The sequence below is a fragment of the Falco peregrinus genome, chromosome 6 (genome assembly GCF_023634155.1).
Source record: "Falco peregrinus isolate bFalPer1 chromosome 6, bFalPer1.pri, whole genome shotgun sequence".
NCBI lineage: Eukaryota > Metazoa > Chordata > Aves > Falconiformes > Falconidae > Falco > Falco peregrinus.
Genome location: NC_073726.1, coordinates 18,563,749 through 18,586,021, shown reverse-complemented (window position 1 = coordinate 18,586,021; position 22,273 = coordinate 18,563,749). Strand labels below are relative to the sequence as shown.

Below are 22,273 nucleotides of genomic sequence, written 5' to 3'. Positions count from 1 at the left end.
TTGTGGTCCTAAAACAACTGGGTGGTATTAATTATCCTTTATTAAAGGAAGACAAGGAAACTAATATTCTCAGGAGAACCTTAGACTGACATCGAAACGAGTTTTAATTTTATAAAATCCTTGTCGTGTTAAGCCCTCACTAGTGAGTTAAAAACTGGAAAGCTGGAGAGGGACTTTTTACAAGGGCATGTAGTGATACAGCAAGAGGGAATGGCTTTAAGCTGAAAGAGGGTAGATTCATCCTGGATATAAAGATGAAATTCTTTACTATGAGGGTGGTGAGGCACTGGCACAGGCTGCCCAGAGCAGCTGTGAATGCCCCATCCCTGGCAGTGTTCAAGGGCAGGTTGGACAGGGCTTGGAACAACCTGGTCTGCTGAAAGGTGTCCCTGCCCATGGCGGGGGGGTGGAACTAATGGCATTTAAGGTCCCTTCCAACCCAAACCATCCTGTGCTTCTATGATTCTGTATTCGTATCATAGAATTCTTTGTGTTTTAAAGGAGCAACCAGCTCATGATCTTTGAACCATATTATACAATCCCCATTCTCTTTTAGACTCAGTGCAGATATCCAGATTCTGCTTCTGCAAACTCTGAAATTGTGAACACAAATATTCTCCCTTCTTTAGGCTGTATGGTACAAACTGCATGTCCATTTGTTCCTATTTAACTTTCAGGAGATACCATTGTCTTCCATTACTTTTAAGAAACCAAAAGCTATCCTGTTTGTTACTGGTCAGGGTGGTTTGGGTTTTTGTTTGTGGTTTTTTTTTTTTTTTTTTTTTTTTAAAAAGGGGGGGGGGAGGAATCTAAAAATGAAATTTCAAAAAAAAGGGAAAAATGTAGGAAATAGAACTGGCAAAAGAGACGAGATTGACAAATAAAGGAGGTATTAGTATATGGAGGGAAACGAGCAATTCAGGGCCAGTCCAAGCAATACTTGCCCAGCCATTGTGCCAATCGTAGCAATGTATCTTCCTCCCCTCACTGTAACGCTCATGCTTTCTCTCAGTTGTTTCCACCTGTCTCTTGTACTCTCCTTGTCCCTTTGTCCTTTCTCATCATCTAGTCCTTTTTAAATGGTAGAAGGAAAAAAAGAGATAAAAGAAAAGAGACAGTTGCAAAGCAACACCATCTTCACTCCTTCCACTTAAATTCCTTTACTGCTGAACAACACGGATTTTCCTTCAGCACCAGCTGCATTGTGTAATTAGGACTGCAAGTGCAAAGTGGAAAACTAATAAATTTTTATCATTTCACTGTACTAAAAGGCTGGCAAAGGCTGCCTCTGCCACAGGTGTTGCAAGTGCTGAGACCCAACTGTTTTACAAACATGGCAGTTGCACAACTGACTTTGTCAGTGGAGCAGAGAAAAATATGCACCTAAAATGCATGTAACATTCAGTTCTCTCATTTGTAAGCCTTTTTATAAAAGACTGGAGGCTTATTTTTTCCCATGACACAGAAATATTCTTTCTCTGTGAGAACAGACCAGTGAACCAGATGTGAACCAAGCCTGTGAAATGCAGGCACCTAATTACATATCAAGGAAGAAAATAGGCAGTAGTTCAAATCTACAAATCCTGAATGTAGCTCAGCACAAAAGATAAACTTAGGAATTGAGCACACATATTTTGTAGGCATATAACATCTTCCTCAAAATAATTAAAGATCACCAAGGAAAAACATAACTAGCTATTACTGCACACCGCAAATGTATCATAAATCACAAACTTAATTTGGCTGCATCTGAAAGTTATGGATGGTAATTCCAACATCACATTTTACAGCACTATGTACCAAACATTACAGTTACAATGTCAGGAGTGCCTATCAAGAGAGATGTAAAATCACATCCCTTCCAGCTCTGCTTGACTTTAAGATAATATAGTCTCTACACCTGTCCAGTAAAGAAGTCCAAATAAATTTCTCATCCTCCGAGTTCTGCCTGCAGATGGCCACTACAGTTTATAAAGTTTTATGAAGACTGCAAATGAATGAAAAGAAATATAACCAGCCACAAAAAGTTGTTCTGTACTGTGCTTATTTGTTCTTCCCTGTTTATATTACAACTATGCATAGTTACAGACAATGACAACAAAACCAGACTTAAAAAAACATTTCAGCCTAATTTCTCACTTTCTCTGCTTGCAGTTTCTGCAGTTTACTTGTCTGATATCCTCAGACTCCTTTCTACTGATTTAGGGACAGCTTTGTCTGAATAGTAGTTTTTATAATTTCTTTTAGGCTGGAGTACATGTATTTTTTGAAGTAACTGAGGCTCCAGTCAGTGAAGTCGTGCTGCTGCTCTTCTTACTGAACCTTCTGAATAAGGTGTGCCGATGTTGAGGTGACCCAGCCTAAGCGTTCAGTCTGAATTGTTCTCTTGGGCCAGAGGGAGAAATCCTCAAAAACTTCTGTCAAGTATCACTAGGTCAGTCTGTAAAAGGCATGCCTTTCTATGCCTATATCTGATTACTTCTAAGCTGGTTTAGGGAGGAATTAGAAAGGTATAAAATAGACTCAGGCAAAGCTGGGCTGAAATGAGCTACTGCAGTGAGAGATCTGTTCAGTCTTTGTGTTTGGTGTTCCTGTAGGGTCTGTTCTGTAGTAACTTTGTGGTAGACTATGCATCTTTTGACATACATTGTAGGGAAGCAGTTTGAAGGGTCTCTTTTATTTTAAGAACTTGTAGTGACCTTGATTGATATTTAAGGAGCTGAAGACACTGGAGAATAGTAAAGAGCAGAAATTAACAGAAAAAGAGGAGTTGAAATGGAAGATTTGTGTATTATGCCGCTGGATTGGTACAGCTTCAGTTTGGAGACCTACCTTCAACCAATGAGAAGTAATTAATTTAATTTAAATAATTAATATAATACCTGTGCAAGGGCATACACTGAGGAAAAAGTTACTTTCTGTTGGAATAATTCAAGCAGATCAGTTGCTGGTTCCAAAATTATATTTAGCAGTATCATGAAAGTCAGATTCCTCATTTGTCTGGGTTGATGCTTATGATAAAGGCTGCCATATGACTGAGTAACCTGCAAGGTCCCTGGCTTACACGAACAGGCTATTGCTAAAATGAATGAAAAAAAGTGAGCAGACACTCTCTTCTCCTATTAACTGTTGTAGGTATGCTTTTTCTGAGGTAGCCACAGCAGTCTTTTAGTTATCCTTATAAACTTATTCTCCTCAGAAGTTCTGGGAATGGAAATATTCGGGTTTATGTACAGCAGCAGTTGCTCCTGCCCAGCAGTATTCAGGGGGCTGCATCACCAGTGGGGCTGTAAGGAAGGAATCTCAAGGAGGAGGCAGGGGGAGGAACAAATTATTTTGATAAAAACCCACTAGGTTAGAGGGGAAGTAGGAACAGACTGCAGCTTGTCTTTGAAGGATATCTGGGTCTTCTTGGAAGAAAGGGCTCTTTTCTTTGGGAAAAGAACCTGAAGGGCTTTGGGAGATGCTTAATAATAAGACACACAAAGAACCACAGCCAGCTCTTTGGTTTTTTCCATCTCCCTGTCCCATCTCCATCTCCATCCTATTCCTCTAACACAGCACCCTCTTAGTCCCCTCTTTAGTGTTTGAGTTGCTACTCTATTCACCCTTATGAAGGTTTTACACTAAGAAGGAAGAGAGGAGGGAAAAGGGGACTGGAAAATACGTGTATTGTCACTTTCCATGACATGGCAGTGCATAAAAATAAAAACTAGTGATTATGAACATGAAAGTACTACTTTGCCTTCCTTTTTTTCTTCCTTCTTGTAACATGTTAGCACATGTCAACATTAATGAACATTAAAACATGAAGAAAACATGGGTAGATCTTAATTGTCTTATTATCCCACAGAGTTAAAACTCTTGAAGGAAAAGTGACTTAGAAACCTGATTATTTTGTCATTGTCACAAATCCGTGTAATAATTGGACACTACATTTACAAAGTGCCCTTATGAATGCAAAGTGTGTCTGGTAGATTAACAAAGGACCACACACCTGTTTCTCGTGCAAAGCTCCTTTCTGATGCTGTCACAGAACTATAGTGAAAGTTTTGGCAGATGGCATTACAATTCAAATAAAGAAAAATAAGCTTCGGAATTCATACATATTTCCTTGTCATTCAAATGCCAAGGGATTTTTTAACATAATGTTTAAAGTACAGAGTGACTCAGTTTGAGTGTCCTCATAAATATAACTAATGCATAATGATGAACAAGTTACAACAAGAAGTTTCAGAAAGCAGTTGCATACAACTAAAGCAGCTTTTTACCTATTGTGCAACAAGCCAAAAAGTATTAAAAGATGGGACTTGTAAAGTTCTCACTCTTGAAAGGCAATTAAGCCACTGAGGAGACAAAACCAGATTCTAATCATATTTCACCAGTATAAATCAAGAATTGCTGCCTCAGCACCTGCAGTGTTAATGTGAATTTTCCACAGTGCAATGTAATCTCCTTCATCAATTCTATTGATTTATCTATTTCATCAAGTAGTATTTAAACAGCTAATGTATCTCCATTACGTATATCCATCTACTGTTCAGAACAACGAAAACATATTATTAAAAAGCATGGTAGTCATGGAAACAGATCATGTAGGAAGTACCTTGAGGAGGATTCTTCTATCTGATTGCATACAACTTCATTGGCCACTTGGAAATAAAATATAGAAATGTAAGATGTCTTGTACTTGATCAGAGCACTAGTTTATCTAATCTGCTCTCAGATGTCTATCCCATGCCGTATCTGATGCTTCTGAGGCCGTTGCAGCCTATCACAAATAAGTAAAGTACCTATGCAATTGTACAGTCTGGGCAGGATAGCTTTTTATTTGTGGACCACCCACAGACAATCAGTTCATTGCAAGCATACAAAGTAGCTCTTGGCTGGATTTTTTTTCATTATCACTATAGATGCTACATTTTCCAATTTCTTTTCATAATATGTCTATCCATTTGCCTCACTGGCCTGTCACATAAAATCAGGTAATTGCCATTTGGTGTAATAACAAGGCAGAAAAACAGAAAACTTATGCTGTGTGCATTATTTTGAAACGTTGACTTGAGACAAATGAAGTCATGGAACAAATGTTTTCTAATGTTGATTGAAATTTTAATTAAAGCTTAGTGTTGTTATTTTAAAAATCAGTCAGAAACAAAGTAAAATAACCGGTCTGACCAGGAAAGATGAGGAAAAGGGGCTGTCCTCTGTGCAGAGGAACAGCTTGGATGTATGGAGCTCTCCAGACAGCTGGCTGGTGGATAAACTGTGGATCAGGATCAGAGGAGAGGTCAGTAATGGAGACCATGGTGGGTTGTTGCAGACCCCCTCATCAGGGCAAGGAAGCCTTCTTTAAACAACTCAAGGAAGTCTCTAATCACAGATTCTGGCTTTTATGGGAGACTTTAACATCCCTGACTTCTGCTAAATGGGCAACAAGGTAGAAGACAAGCAGTCAACAAGATATCTGGCAGTTTTCAGGAATAACTTCATGATACAGGTACCAGATGAGCCAATGAGGGGTGATGCACAGCTGGACCTGCTATGAACTAGCAGCAACAACTAGTAGGAGATGTGATAGTCAATGGCAGCTTTAGGTATAACGACCATGGAACAGTGAAGTTCAGGATGCTGTGGCAGAGGAGCTCAGGATGCTGGCAGCTGTCAGGCCCTAACAAGGTGCCTGATGAAATTAGAAAGTGAGTCCTCTGAGAACACATTTCTGGACACTGAAAGGAGAGGGTGGTGACTGGGTGTGGTGGGTTGACCCTGAGCAGATACCAGCTGCACACTTAGGCTGCTCTATCATTCTCCTCCCCACCAGGATGAGGTGGAGAAAATAAGATGGAAAAAAGCCTCTGAGTCAAAATAAAGGCAGTTTAATAAAGAAAAAGCAAAGGTTACATGTGGAAGCAAAGGAATACAAAAGCCATTATTCTGTACTTCCCATCAGTAGGCAATGTCTGGCCATTTCCCAGGAAGGACTTAAGTATACATAGTGGTTGTTCCGGAAGACGAACATCATAAATAATATCATTCCCCTTTGTCCTCCTTTCTCTTATCTTTTGTATCTGAGCAAATGTCATATGGTATGGAATACCCCGGTGGTCACTCTGGGCCATCTGTCCTGGCTGTGTCCCCTCCCAAGATCTTTCCCACCCCCATCCTGCTGCTGAGGGGGGGAAGGCTGGAGAGGCAGCCTTGGTGCTGTGCGAGCCCTGCTCAGCAGCAGCCAGAACCCTGGTGTGTTAGCACCGCTGTTCCAGCTACCAGTACAGAGCACAGCGCTGTGGGGGCTGCTGTGGAAAAAGTGAACTACATCTCACCCAGACCTGGTACACTGGGAACAGCCAATGTGGATTTACCAAGTGCAAATCATGCCTGACCAACTTGATTGCTATGCTGAAATGACTGGGTTTGTGCATGAAGCAGAAGTAGTGGATGTCATTTACCTTGACTTTTGCGAGATTTTTTGTCTCATACAGTATTTGTGTATCACATTTAGGGCATTAAAAATAAGGATGGATAGAGAGCTGTACAGGTAAATAACTGGTTGGGTGGTGAGGCTCAGAAGGTAGTGGTTAATGACCATACTGTACCTGAATGCCTATCAAGAGGAGTACTGCAGCAGTTTATAGATGAGTCTGTCCTGTTTGACATCTTTACGTACAGTCTGAAGGAGGTAACAAAGCCAACTTCGCAGGTGACCCCAGGGGACCAGTCAAGATGGTCAAGGGGAGGGCTGCCACTGAGGGACTGAGCCAGGCTGCAGGAACAGGCCAGCAGAAACCTTGCAAAATTCAACAAGGACAAATGCAAAGTCCTGCACCTGGGCAGGAAGAGAATTTTGCAACCGTACAGGTTGGGAACTGACTCGTTAGAGCGCGTCTGCAATACCGCATCCAGTTTGATACAGGGGATTGAATTCAGCAGACAGCCACCAAGATCCTCTTTATTAAAGTTTGGCACTGAAAATAACATTAAAATATGTCATTTAGGTTTCTTACAGAAAAATAAGCTTTTTTCCCCTTTGTTATACCAGAGGTTAAGAGGTGAATAGCTAGCTTATGTTGAAGCTTATATATGAATTTGAGGTGCTAGTAACAGAATACCTAGCTGCCCCCCATAAGGTCTAGCCTGCACTATTATTAACTAAATACTTCTATGGGTCTTTTTAGGTCAGTAGCCAAACTGAAGGGTTTAGGTTATATAATAACAGCAAATTCAATAACTACATAAATTCTCAGGGTAGGTTGTTAAACATTTAACAGCAAAAGAAATAATATAAATAAATGAAGAGACTGAAAAGCAAATAGAGGAAGAAAAGCCTGACTGCCTGAGATCAGGCAGTTATTAGATAGAAAACACTGGTTTGTAACGAGGCTGAATTGATACAGTCAGTAATGAGGTACAAGCACTGAAAGATTTGAACATCCAAAAGATCAAAAAGAATGCTTCTTTTCAGTCTGTTTTCTTCAAAGTCTAAAGAATATAGCATAAAAAAACTGTGTTAATAAAATCAGTTTCAAAGGCAGAATCTTCCCCATTAGAGTTGTACGTGGAGTGCAGCTGATCTGCTGAACTTCCAGAATACAAATTGATAATGCAGCACGCAGTTGATGTACTTGGGGCTCCTTTTCTGCTGGTAAAATGGGTGTGCTAGTGACAGTCCCTTTTGTGTGCATGGCTGATCTCTGAACCAGCAGTGCCATCGCAGCTCCTCGGCATGCGTGTGAGTAACGGCTGGGGTTGAGCTGAGTTCTCTGCACCGAGATTTGTCCTGAAGTGACTTTACTCCTAGCAGCGCCCGCATTAGCTAGTTTAAAGCTGGGAGCTGTGAGGATAAGAGTTTCAGTGACTCTGTTGAGATGTACCCGTTGTTGTATTAAAACTGAGATAACATGTAATTAACACAGCATTCAGAAATTATCCCAAACTATTCTTGGAAGTTAAGGCGCAGAGCTGTTTAATAATTCCATGGAAGCCTGGATACATTCATATCCAGTCTCCTGGGCAAGAACTTACAGCTAAAAAAGGAGATTTTTCACTGTTTCTTAGTAGCCTCTATTTCCCCAGCAAAACGCTAGTCACTTTGCTGGGAATTGTGAGATCAACAAGGAGCTGATTTAAGCTTCTCTCTCCACAAATATTCTGTAATACAAACCAAGTACCCAGCACAAATAACTCAGGAGTAAGGACAGAGAACAAGACAAAGGGATAACATGGTCTGATGAAAAAATCTAAAGTTTTAATAATAAATATTTTTCAGTGACTTACTGCTTTCCTTCGATCTATTATTTCTAAATGTGGAAAACAGAAGTTTTTAGTTTGTTTAGAATCTTTTAACAGAAACCCTAAGGTTTCTCTCTGAAAGGTCCATGGAGAGTAGTCTGACCATCTTAAGCTATTGTCCACTAAACTTAAGAATTGAATTCTTTACCAAGGCTTTATTAAGGAAACCATCTCAGGTACTGTCTACAATAACCTAACTAAATTATTAACATATAAGGTCTTTTTTTCCCCTAATTTCTTTTCAATTGCATTTCTTTTGTTTTTATTTGAATAGCTGACAAGCCCCTTATGAACTTGGTTTTGCTAGTTTAAACTCACTACTTCAGTTGGTACTTTTTCACTGTATTAATGCAATTCTTGATTAGACATTACACAGTTCTGCATGTCAGAGGGATCAACTCTACTTAATGTTAAGAATATCCCTACTGTTGGCAATATTTCACTTGGTAACAGTGCTGGGAGAAAATATTATTGAATTGATAGTAATACATAGTAATCTGCATTCTGCACAATTAAGGATGTAGCATGTCACAATAGGCTGCACAGAAGGAAGAAGACGCGTTTATCAGATGTGAATGTTACTTAGACATTTGTTTCCATTGTGCAAGAAGAAATTATGCATAATGTCATTTTATTCATGGGAATAAATTACACATGAATGGTGTGTCATTATAGAAAGAATATAAACAGTCATGTCTTTGTGAATTTTGCTGGTATGAGAATGGCAGTTGGAGAACATGAGTGTAACTGAAATTGAGCTTAGGTGACTTGGCTTGAGTTGGTATGTTCCGTAAGTTTTCCAGGTCTTCCATGACAGGAAGAGTGAATTTGTTTTTGCTGTGGAGGTGGAGTTGTCCGCCCTGCCTTTGTTGTTATTTCACTGAGTTCAACTTCCATGGTTTTTATCTAATTTATTTTCTCCCACAGCTTTTGATTTGTACACTTGCATAGAGAAGTCCATGTTAGTACTTGCATTTTCCAGCTCAGGCAGTGACATTTTAAACATGGCTCAATGGAAGAACATGTTGAGGTAGTATGAAGGATTTTACCATAGCATATACATGTTGATTTTTTGTTGTTGTTTTTTGGAACTCCCAGATGGTGTGCAGATAGGTGACCTAGCAGAATTCACACAGATATGGAGATAGTAGGTTAAATACTGATTTTCGGTGAGCAATATTATCCTCTCTTTCCTTATGGCACGCTGTAACAGAAGGATTCAGGAGCAGCAACACAACTACTATATCTCTTTCATGTATCATCAGCTGGGCAATGTGGATGTGCACTAACGAAACCATTGAAACTGGACATCTCCAGCCCCCTGCTCCTGCGGGAGCAGCATAGCATGCCTTGAGCAGCATCCGCTCCCCGGTAATCTGTGTGCTGTGCCTTAGGGTATTGCAGGCAAGTTTTTTTTGTAAACTATGCAATGAAGAACACTGCTTTAGACTTACAGTTAAATGTTTGCAAAGACCGTGTCTCTGAAAGAAACTGGAGTGTGCAGCTGCATTGGACTGTGGAGCTGCATGGTATTTTGTAACTTTTAACCCAGCTCTTTTGATACCTACCCTCTGTAGTAAGTAACTGACTTGAAAAGGTAAAACTGGATTTGAAACAGGGAGTAAGGGGAGAGAGAAAGCAAGAGATAAAACACAGGTTGTTGAGTGGAAAGATACAATAGTTTTTGGAAAAAGTCTCATATATAGGTTAGAAAAGGCTTCCTGACCTGTAGCTGGGTGTTAACAAGGCAGGTGAACCAAACTCACAGTGACTTCCACAGCTTCCACATCCTTATTGACAACATCTTCAGCAGGCACTGTATTTTCTTTTTCTCTCTCATACTATATTCTTTTGTACTATACAAAGATTTTGATTGCAGCCAATTAAAAAAATGTGCCCTCGTCTGTCTTTCCAGTCTGTCAGTAGGGTAATGACACAATGCTAGTTGTCCTGAAACCTTCGGAGGTTTTTATGACTCTCTTTAACACATTTAGTACTTCATAAACTTTAGAAAAAGTAATCTTCAGTATTGGTAATATGCTTTTTCATCTTGGAACATTGAGATCCAAAACATACTCTTTTCCTCCATCCCCAGAGAAGGTTAAGTGGCACCATCAAAAATCATTGTGAAACACAACAGCTTTCAGAAGGCAGAAGAAGAGCATCTGGATGATTAGCATAAGCAGGCTGTGATGGGGAAGCACTACCACTGATTGTTGAAGTGACCTGCTTGAATTCATATTAGTCTGTCTTTTTTTCATTCTTTCTTTCCTTCTTTATTTCTTTGAAAATATAAAGGCTTTTGTTACCATTGGTCATTTAATTTTTAGAAATGCAGCTCCTTCTGCATCTGAAATCTTACCCAGATTCATGCTGAGCAAAGTGTCTTAGTATCAGCTGTTCCTTTTTGATCTTTTTTTTATTTTGCATGACTGCTGCAGTGTTACCTAGATGCTGCTTCTGTGGTAAGGAATAAAGCATGATGTGAAAACCGGAGCGTATAAACATACTATGCAGATCTTTCAGCACCTTTCCGTCCACTCATGCTATCAGCATTGCCAGCTGCTGCGCAAACTATTGCTGATTTTTAAATGGTGATTTTACAAATGTTCCTGAACAGGCCCTCCACTGGATGAAAGGAGATCTGTGGGAATGCAGTGTAAGATTTTGGAGACTGAAAATAAATTGTAGATTTATGGGGGTTTTCCTTCTGTAGAAAGAAGGATTTCTTTCTATAGAGAAAGCCTCCTGGAGTCAACAGAATGAAAGGCATGAATGATAGCAGTGTTGAGCTCATGAAAATGAAGACTTCATATAGCATAGTACCCATGAAACAATTGGTTGCAGAAATTAGACATGAACTAGCATGCTAGTGCTACCAAATGAATATCAGAGAACGCTATAATTTATAGCCCTTTCCCATTTCAAATCAAGGTGTCCAACAGTAATCTTCACAAGTGTTTTATAACAATTCTCTTTTATAAATGTTTACGGTTCACTCTCATCCCTAATGATCATCCCTGGGTACAATGAAATGAAAAAGAGAAGCTGTAATGCCCTCACCCCTAATTTGGTAAATGCTTAGCTTCCTGTTTTATGAAGCACTAAAGTATTTCTGTCCTGTAATCTTTCATTTCAATAGTGCAAAATGGAATAGATATTTAGTGTAATGAAAAATAATCACAGTGCTCCTGAAAGCAAATGTAGCACAAGATTCTTCTAACAGAAGCTCTGTAGTAAACTACGCTCCACTAACCTTATCTGCCATAGTTGGTGGGCGAGGGGCTTGACTTTGTGCTCTGGCAATTCCATTTTACTGGTCAACACAGAATTTTAATTAAACATAGCTTACAGGCTGCATCTCAAATGGGAAAATGAAATTAGAGCATTGCCTTACATAGAGTTTATATCTATTATGGTACAGGAAGGTAATTTTTTATTTCCTTTCTTCTGAACACATGACTGTTTTATGGTGTTAGATAATCAGAGGTTCAATCCATGCATTTAAAAATGAGTTCTCCATAATATGTGAAATTAACTAAGTGTTTACAGACTTTTACACTACAAAGTGGGATTTGCCATTTACCTTCTCAATAGTTTGCCAGTTCATAAATACAGTTATATGTGATTACTTTAGGAAAAGTAGGCCAATAGGGTAATAGTAAATCCTCAGATTATTTCAGATTTTCATAAATACATGAAATAAAAAATGTCCTCTGCACCTATATATTTTAAAGTGTATATATTTGTAGAAAAATACCAACTTCTAACTTTGGGCAAAAGCTCTACTTTCTTTTTTTTTATTTCATAGTTGTAAAAAACTCCATCTACTAATACACTTTGGGAAAGGGATCTACGCATATATCTCTCTGTGTGGCGTATGCATGCATGTGTGTTTGTGAGTATTTTTATGTACAGATTGGACCAGTACTTGCCTCACTTTTCTCTAAGGAAATGTAATTTTAGATGGCCAGATACGAAAGCAACAGTAAGTTAATTAGGGGAAGAAAACCTTGTAAGGTTACATGAAAATAAGTTGTATCTATAGTATTTAAATTGGTACTTTGTATTCATTCTGTGTCATAGGGTTAAGTAAAAACATAGTTTTCTGATAGCAAATGACTGCCTTTATCTTGCATGCATTGGGAATGAAACTTACTGTAGGGGCAGTACAGAATTTGCGTATCAGTTGCTTTCTTTTTGAATATTTATGGATTACATTACATAGTCTTGTCTCAGGATATACAGGACTTTATGGGAACCGTTGCAGGGTCAGTTACCCACAGATTTTACCCAAGTTCTGAGCAGGTCTGAAAAGAGCAACACCAGAGCTTCGTAATGCTTGGTGACTTGACAATGAGCCAGTGACAACTGCCATTGCACAAAGCAGGCCAGTAGCCTCCTGGGCTGCAGCTGGCAAGTATTGCCAGCAGATCAAGGGAGATGATCCATCTCCTCTACTCAGCACTGGTGAGACACAGCTGGAGTTCTGGATCCAGTTCTGGGCTACCAAGTACAAGAGAGACATGTGCATACAGGAGAGAGTTCAGCGAAGGGCCACTACGATGATTAAGGGACTGGAGCATCTCTCCTATAAGGAAAGGCTGAGAGAACTGGGACTCTTTGGCCTGGAGAAGAGAATCCTCAAAGGAGATTTTATCAGTCTAAATACATACATGAAGGGAGGTGCAAGGAAGATGGAAACAGGCTCTTTGCAGTGGTGTCCAGTGACAGGACAAGAGGTAAAGGGTACAAACTGAAATACGGGAAATTCTGAAAAAAAAACCCTTCTTCACTTGTAAGTGATCAAACACTTGAAGAAGTTGCCCAGAGAGGTTGTGGAGTTGTGGTTGTGGAGTCTCCATCCTTGGAGACATTAAAAAGCTGGCTGGAGATGTTCCTGAGCAGCCTGGTCTAGGTGACCCAGCTTTGAGCAGAGGGGTTGGGTGAGATAATCTCCAAAAGTTCCTTCTAACCTCAACCATTCTGTGATTCTGTGACCTGCTTAAATACCTTATGCTGCATTTATTGCTACGAAGTGACAATAACAAAATAGCCCTGACAAAAGCAGTTTGGAGTCTGGACCTGTGAAGATTTCAATGCTAACAATATTTTAAGAATAAGAGGAAGAATTGAGTATCAACATTAAGGAAGTCCTTGAGCTTTTTGTTACAAAAAAAGTAACGGGGAGCTCCTCATCTGCCAGTCTCTGGCAGAGGGTTGTATCTTCCATTGCAGTATTGGAATAGGCTGAGCAGGAACATTCTTTGAGGTCAATGTTACATGAAGACCACAGCAGTCTTAAGGCAGAGATAAAACAATTTCTATTTCTTAAGATTTTTTTTTAAGTCTTTAATCTCCCTATTTCCAGTCAGGCTTTACTTTCCTATTTGCCTTTTAGAGCACATCAATAACTGTCTATTCACATTGTCACTGAAAGAAAAAAAAAAAAAAAAAAGCTCAAATCATCCAGGAGTATCCAGGAGTACTTCTTTATGGCCAGTTTAATGACTGTGTTCAGTATGCACTACATCAGTTCTGCTCTGTCTAGTTTGGTACTCATTGTCTCCCAAAAGTTACTTGAAAAGTGCAACTGAGTTTAAAAAGGACAAAAAATCTGAGATACGGAATTCCAGAATCAAATTTCCTTACAGCATCTCAATACCACTCTCCATATATTGTGCCATAGTCTAACGGCACAGAAATCAGTATCTGTGTGTGATGGGAATGCCCATCCTTTTGTGAGTCTCCTCCATCAAAGTCATCACATCTGGCACTAAGGTTTTTACTCTCTTCGTGTTGACTGAGATACTTGTCACATCTGTCTGGTGCCTTTTAAATACAAGATGAAGTTCTGTTGGCAGTATAAAAATTTTTTAAGCATTCACTGTGAGTGATAATAAAATATGTATGGATGTATATGAATATATATATGACAGTTTGGTTGTACATGAAAGATTGATTTCTGAGTGCATTAAATTAATCCAGTTAAAATTTTAATTGTTAATAGCAGAATGTTTTAGGGATCTCTATTTCTGCAAAATATAATTAGTTTTATGGCCAGAAGATGCTGTAATATCTTATTTTGGTTTGTACTGCCATGTACTACTTTGTACTTTGATGTCCCTGATGTCTAACTAAGCTTTGGAACAGGATGCCTTTGGAGGCTGTGGAATTGCCATCATAGTAAGATGAATAGTACAAACTTCTCAGGAGCATTTAGGTATACTTACTGTACTTACATGGCAGAAAGCAAACTCTTTTTGTTCCGTCTAGAACAACTTTTCCAGCATTCCTAGCAAAGAAAGAAGCTCAAAAAGCAAATTACTTTTTTTGTGTGTGTGTACCTATTTGGGAAAACAGAATGCTCTCACTTCCTCCGGTGGTGATGTCATACAAGATGTGCTGCAGTTGTTGGCTGGTACAGCTGTTGGAACAATAGAGTAGTTCAATGAAAATGTGTTTTTCTAGAAACTGAGATCTGTGTTTGCATGCAGTTTTCACGTTAATACTACTTGTGGCTTCCATGGGGTGTGTTCAAGATTTGGCATTTGCTTTGATCACTGTATCTAATTTCACTGTCAAGTTAATTTCCCTCAACACCAGCAAAGAGCCACAATTTTGTTATTAGAAGTCTTAGTGTTCTGTACTGTATTTACTGAGAGAGACAACTCTTTGTTTTTCAGAGCTTCCATATGGCTGGGAGAAAATTGATGATCCCATTTATGGCACTTATTATGTTGAGTAAGTTCCCAAGTTCAATATTAAGTTGCTGTTAATATGTCATAACCTAATATTAATATCCTCTGCAGTGCTTAGCCTGGCAAGGCATGGGTACAATTACTTGACATGTTAAACTGAGGGTATACCAGGAATTCTCAGTCATCAATACAGCTAATGTGTCCAAATACATTCAATGGGTCTCAGACCAGTGACTCAGGCATTCAGTCATTCTCTTCCTTCAGGATCTGATTTCAAGGTATCATTCCAGCTGATACTTGTACAAAGATCATATTCATTAAATAAATGTTGTATTTTTTATGTAAGCTTTGGATATCCACAAGGTAGAGATCCTGATAATCAATGAATAGGGAAAAACATAATCATTTTAGCTCTGTTAAGATCCTTTTCTGAGTAGTCCTTCCTGCTGCAAATCAGATGTTTATACTGTTTGTACCAGAAGGGAGGTTATTTATATGATGCATATAAAATTTCAGCAACGTCGTGTTTTATTTTGTACTTAAAAGTGCAGCTGAAAATAAAAGAATATAAATTTCTATTTTCGTAGCACAATCCTTGCTTTCATTTTTTCAGATTTTATTTTAGTTCATGAAACAAGAAAAAACTTCTTGTTCCTCTGTGCAAAGGGCAACAGAAAGTTTTCATTTGAAGTAATAGGTAGAACCTGTTCTGGCCAGTTCCTGCATAAAATAAGTAAATCACAGAGAATGTTACCTGGTTTTTAGCTCAATACAGTGAATGAGACTTAGGCAAAGTGAATCTAAATTCAACATTGTGATACCTCTTTGGAGTGGTCAGTTCTGATTGTGGCTGTGTACACAAAGTATATAGCAGAGGAGGCGGAAAGCCTCTCCCCATCACTGTGCAGACAGTGCTTGAAAGGTTCAGAAAGATCTACCTACTAGTTTCTTTTATTAAATAAGAGAGATCTTTAGAGAAGGTGGCTCCTTACCTAAAATCTCTGCTTCAAATCCTGGCACTTAAGCAGAAACAACTTTATTCTAGTTGTTTCATACAAACCAGAAAATTTTTTGTTTGTCCCTTGGTGTCTCAAATCCATACCAGCACGTTGACTGCAGGGTCACGCTAGGCAGATGCTGAGGCTGCCGCTTTTCCAGACCTCAGGATGTGCTGTGGCTAACGTGCACAGGGTAGAGCTGGACAGGGGGATCAAAAAACAACCTCATTTCTGGAGGGTTAGAAGATGGAAGATGCCCCTTTCTTTACTGCTTATAACAGCAGAAGCAGCTTGTGGATGCCCGTGCACCTTCTCTAGCCCTCCTACAAAGCAAACAAACAAATGAAAACAGTGTTTGGCCATAGCCCTGCTGACTCCTTCTGTCGCATTCTCCAAATGCAGGAGCACCAGCTCTGCTTCCTTGTCCCCGGCTTGTTCCCTGACCTCAGCTGAAAGAGCCGGCAGCCCCATCTGCTTTTCCTCTCAGCCCAAATCAGCTTAGTCAGTCCAGATTCCAGCAAAAAGATAAGTTTTTGAAGTCTCTATGTAATGACATTAAATTGCCCTCTCTCTTTATGCCTGAGTTCTTTTATGATGTCCCCAAGTAGCGAGGGGCTGGAGTCCTTGTATCTCTCTTTACTTAATCCTCCCTGAGTATGTGTACACAAGCAATTATGCCCCAGTGGTTTTTAAGAGTATTTTGGTGAGTAACAGGTGTTGTGCAATTTCTGTGCATTAATCTCTTACTGAGACCCTGCTTGGTTGTTAGCGCAGCCCAAGGTGTTCTGGCACCAGTGAGGCTCACACTTCGCTGCGGAGGCAGAAACAGGACGAGTATTTATCTCCATTTCATGTCCAACGCAGGTAAACAGACGCAAGGCACCAGGCCCAGATGTTATTATACAATTACATACTTTAAGGCAGTTAGTGCCAAATTTATTAATCCTACCACAGATAAGATTTGTGGAAAGATATATCAAACCTACTGCAGGCTCAGAGGTTTTTAGAAGTGGAATGGATGTAAACAGGATGGCATTAAAACTGCAGCCGTGCTAAGTTCATGAGTTTCATGTTCAGTAAAATGTAGCTGTACTTTAATTTGCTGTCTGAACTCAATAAGTTTGAAACAAAAATTGTGTTCCATTTTTCATGCTAAAATGTGGCAGTCATGCCTCCTTTATTACCAGTATTCAAGAGATGAGTTCAATTTTAACTAGTTAAGATCAGATTACAATAAACTCTCTTAATTATGTCATAAATGTGAGTAAATCATGAAAAGTTAGGTTATGAACTTTCATGCGTTCCAGTCCAACTTTACATGCAGACCTTTAAAACTGCCAATGAAAGAAGGGCTGTTGCTCTGCTCAGTGAAATATTTGTACCCCATGGGAAGTTTGTAAGGATGAGCAAACTGTAGTTTACCTTACAAGGACCAGCCATGTAATCTGAGACCAGAGGCAAAGCTAAAAAAAAAAAACCCAAAGAAAAACCTCAAAGGCCTTACTGGCAAAGTTACTAAAGACTATTCACATATTTGCAAATTCTGATAAAAAATAAGGTCTCCAGTAAAACTTCCTCTCTTATTCATGCATGAATGTAGGTGTGAGACATTATTAAAATTTTCATTTGTGTTGTTATGCAGGTCTAGGCTTTATATGTAAGGTGTAGACATTTGACATAAATGAGAAGTGTTTGCTATAAGTGGGTTAAGTGTTATGCAATTTTCTCTTAATTTATAAACTGAGAACCAGCAGCACTTAGCTGTGCAGGGCTATGGAAAGAATGTGGTTGTTAGAGTGCACTGGGTCTTGCAGCATTCTAATTGCCAAAAGATTATTTCCCCTTTTAAGGATGATTAACTACAACACAGAGCTCTAATTTCCAGACATGGTCTCCTTAATAGAACAGCTAAATTAGCCATACAGGTATGTATTCTGGAAGAAATATACCTCCTTGACTTACAATTTCTGACAACGCTCTGTTACTACTCGAATAGAAAAACTTATTTCAGGTCTTTTTGTCATTATAAAGATTTAGTAACTGAAAAATGTGAATGTAAACAGGAGTTAGGCACTAACAATTATGCGTCAGAATGTCTGTCTTATAGGCATCCTGATCCTCAGAGTTACTTTGTTGGGTTATAGGCAACAATTTCAAAAGTTAGGGTCACAAACTACCAGAAAACCCTATATGTTAAAGTAGCTAAGAAAAGGAGATAGGGTAAACTCCTTCTTCTGATGCACATACTTAGACGTGCTACCCTTTTGGCAGGGCTCGGTATCTTGGCTATCAACTAAAATTTGCATACTAGGTTTTACTACCCATAAATCTGTGAAGAATGAGTTTTGGTTGTCTTAAGCACATCTAACATGAAACTCCGTCACAGAAACACCTTAGCCTGGCCCCTGTTCACTGGTGAGATGGCAGAATGGTGCCTCTGTTTCATAGGCTGGCTGTTGGTGACAGTACCTGCTCATAACACAAGAGTCAGTATTTCAACTTCACAGCTAAATGCAGCCCCAAATCAAATCCTACCACTGAGGGGTTGTCCCCAGGTAGCATACAGTGAGCTCACGGGACAGCAACAAGCACCAACTACCCTTTCTTCTCTGCAGAGGGAAATTCAGGTTCATAGGACTATAAAGCAAACAAAAGGCAGTGTGATTTTTCTGTACAGCCACAATGACACTAGGAGAAATTATTTGGATTTTCCTCTTTGGACTAGGTTTTTGAATTTAATATGTATTGTATAAAATAAAGGAAGAAAAGTGAAGATAGAAATGCTCACTGAATTAGATACTATGTCCAATGAGCAATACATTTTTGGATCACATCCAAAATCTATTTTAACCGCCAAAGCACTTATTTGTAACCATCTCTAAAACTCGCATTTGGCTTGTCTTATTAAGACTTAGGTCAGTAATATCTATTTTGTATGCAGTTGAAGTAGCTAGATGAAAGGCTAGAATGTCCTTTCAAGGGAACTACTTAGCTTAATAACTTCTTTCTCAGGTAAACTCACCAGTAGCAATTTTTCTGATTTAGCCATGAAGCTGCATAGGACTTAAAACTGCATGAAAGGGAGGTGTTTCATGTCTCATCAGTCTAGGAATATAAATCCAGTGTTACTGACTGATAAAAATGACTGATTATCAGTATAATTCTCTTTTCTTTGACTCCACTTGAACACAGTATTTAATGCAGTTTGAATTTGTTGGAATTCTCACATTGTGCTTTTGAGACTGCACACTACCTTAAAACATTCAGAATATGGGAATAAATTTGAGCTAAGAATTTTTAAGGTTGCAGCAACAACTTGAGGTGCTTCAAGTATCTCTGCTAGTCTTTCTGTCTGATCTGCTAGGAGAAAAAGGTAATTTTCAAGATAACCATTACTGAAGACATTTCTGTGTAAATGGACTAAACCACAACTTCAACTGCCTAGAAACTGCAGAGAGACGGTGGATAACTGATTCTAGATGTGATGTCAATAACCCAGGAACTGATGTTCCTTAAGCCATGGACACATCCTATATTAGCTAAAATCCCATCTTTTTTTATATCACAGAACCACGTATAAGTTGTAACTTAGGTCTGCAAGAGGTCTGCTGCAGCACTCAGATGTGCCCTGCAATTACAGCATGACACTGAGCGTAGTTCAAGGTCCTAAATGTGTGATCCTGGAATCCGTTACATCTGTGTAATATGGCACAAAAGCTATGGGAAACCCATGCCCTTCTGGAAGGGCAGCTGGAGACCAGGGCACGATACTTCAGAGCCTCTAAAATAAGACATGATTCCTATTTTGAAGCAACTAACCCAACCCACTGTGTAGCAACCCTGTTTTTAACATTATCAAATACTAACATAAAACAAGTTAGATATTTTACAGCATATCTGCTTTTGAAAGCTGTTTCATAATTTCACACTTCTGCTTGTAAGAAGCCTACAGATATCAAGTCTGAAATCCTGGTGTCTTTAATACTTTCTAGCATTTATTTTCAAATGTATTCAAAGAATGCAATTAAATATCAGAATTAATTCTGCTTGAATAAAAAGCTAACACTCCTTTGGTCTTCTATCATAGAAGACTCTTTCTTTCACCCATCTTCCTGTAAAACCTTTTCTATGGATTCATTTTATTTGGTCATGTGTGATCAGAACTTTATGTAGTATTTCACATGATGTTTCATCTGCCTTGTGTAATGGCAAAAGTAGTATTTCCTTTACACTATTGAAATACATGACATGACAGCTGGTAGCATGAAAATTACCTTTTTCATGCTTATGTTAGTAGTTCATAATGCATGTAAGTCTTGTCTTTCTCCATTTTTAACTGGTGAAGTTTGTCTCCCTTCCGTCATGGACCTGTTGGAATGAGTCCAGAGGAGGACCATAAATATGATCAGAGGGCTGAAGCACCTCTCCTATGGAGACAGGCTGAGAGAGTTGGGGTTCTTCAGCCTGGAGAAGGTTCTGGGGTGACCTCATAGCAACCTTTCAGTACCTGAAGAGGGCTTATAAGATGAGGACAGGCTTTTTAGGGCCTGTAGTGATAGGAGAAGGGGTAATGGTTTTAAACTGAAAAAACCATAGATTTAGATTAGATACAAGGAAGACATTCTTTACTGTGAGGGTGGTGAGGCACTGGCAACGGGTTGCCCAGAGAAGCTGTGGATGCCCCATCCCTGGAAGCGTTCAAGGACAGGTTGCATGTGGCTTTGAGCAACCTGGTCTAGTGGCAGGGGGGTTGGAACTAGATGAGCTTTAAGGTCCCTTCCAACCCAAACCACTCTGTGATTCTGTGGTTCCATCATAGGTTTCCAGGGTTGCAGTATACTAAGGTGCTGAAGACTCTGACAACTACAGCATGGTCTAACTAGAAAGCAAAAGTCTAGGAAAGGAAAGCCTACAATCTTAAACAGCCTGTCTTAAAGAAGGAAAGAAACAAAAGGGACTTTCTTTGTCTGCAACATAGATTAAAATTTACAAGAAAACTATTAATCAAAATTTTGGAGTACAAGAGCAAGTTAGCAGCCACTTGAATGAGTTATAGCCATATTAACAAAGTAGCAGCTCCAGGATCTATCACATTTACTTCATTTCATTAAATCAAATACTCTTTCACATGACTGGAAATCTTTTACTTTCATTAGCTCTGGCTGCTAAATCCTGGTTTTCCTGGTATATTGCACTCCTATAGGACTTGCTGCCTTTCCTCTACCTCACTTCTTAATGGCAATTCCACTTACTTACTTTGAACCAGTGGTAGAATCTGAATCCCAAGGGACCTGAAAAGTGCTTAATGTGGCATAAAACGTCATTTAAATATAAACTGAAGGTGTTCGACCCTTTTTAGGATCTCATAGTTCCAGAAGTTCCCAGGTCACCTGTTCATGGACTTAAAGCCTAAGATTGGGATTGGATTTTCAGAACTCAATATGTAGTAGCTCAGTGAGAACAAATAACGAATGACATGTCTAAAAACCTGCTCTTCTGTACATACGTATTTATTTCCCCAGAACAATGCTTGCAGCACAAGCCTTTTTTCTCCCTTGTGATCCTACTGTGATCCTAGCTTGTGGAGTTGTTTAATACAGCCTACTAAATTGTTTTGCCTTCTTCAGAAAATATGTGAAACATCTCACAGGACAGGATTGTAGGATTACTCATTGATTGATAAAATGTATGCCTTAAAGTAAAGAATTAAATTCAAGGATATGATAAGAGTGTGTAGTTAAGATCGTTGTTCTAAACACAATACAGAAAATTAGTGGTGTCATGATGGAGATGTGCTTACTGACCTGTTGTGGGAAATGTAAAACATCATGGAAAAAAGTGTACATTAACTTTTCTTATATTTCATATATTTATCTACGCAGTTCTGATCTACCATCAGACTTAGTTTCTGCAACATCCAATTTTTCTGTATAGCTGAGCAGATACATACCATAGAATTAAAAAAAATCATCTTCAGTTTATTTCCTGTGTTACATTTATTTCTAAGCTGTGATCATAAAAGCACTCTGTATTCTAGGGTTTACCTTTTCTGTAAGTGATGAAGTAATTTCACTTACAACTAATCGATAATAATGCACAAAACTGGTTCAGATCCTTTGAATCATGCACAGAACAATGCTTGTGCAAAAAAAATGAAAAACTGTAATTATAGATGCTTCAGCAGTACTGCTGTTTAATATGTAGTCCCGTAGATCAAAACCATTTGTCTGTAGCAGAGTTCAGCATATTGAAATGACAGAACACTTTTCAGCGCTGTTCATT

At 39.0% G+C, this 22,273-nt stretch overlaps 1 protein-coding gene across 12 annotated transcripts in view; it reads left to right on the top strand.

Annotated features, from left to right (window-relative positions):
- MAGI2 (membrane associated guanylate kinase, WW and PDZ domain containing 2) overlaps positions 1 to 22,273 on the top strand; it is a 755,758-nt gene that overhangs the window by 580,896 nt on the left and 152,589 nt on the right. For all 12 annotated transcript variants that reach the window (XM_027795434.2, XM_027795431.2, XM_027795430.2 and 9 more), the window contains one exon: positions 14,979 to 15,036. In XM_027795434.2, the coding sequence (XP_027651235.1) occupies positions 14,979 to 15,036 (58 nt within the window). The remainder of the gene's footprint in view (positions 1 to 14,978; positions 15,037 to 22,273) is intronic.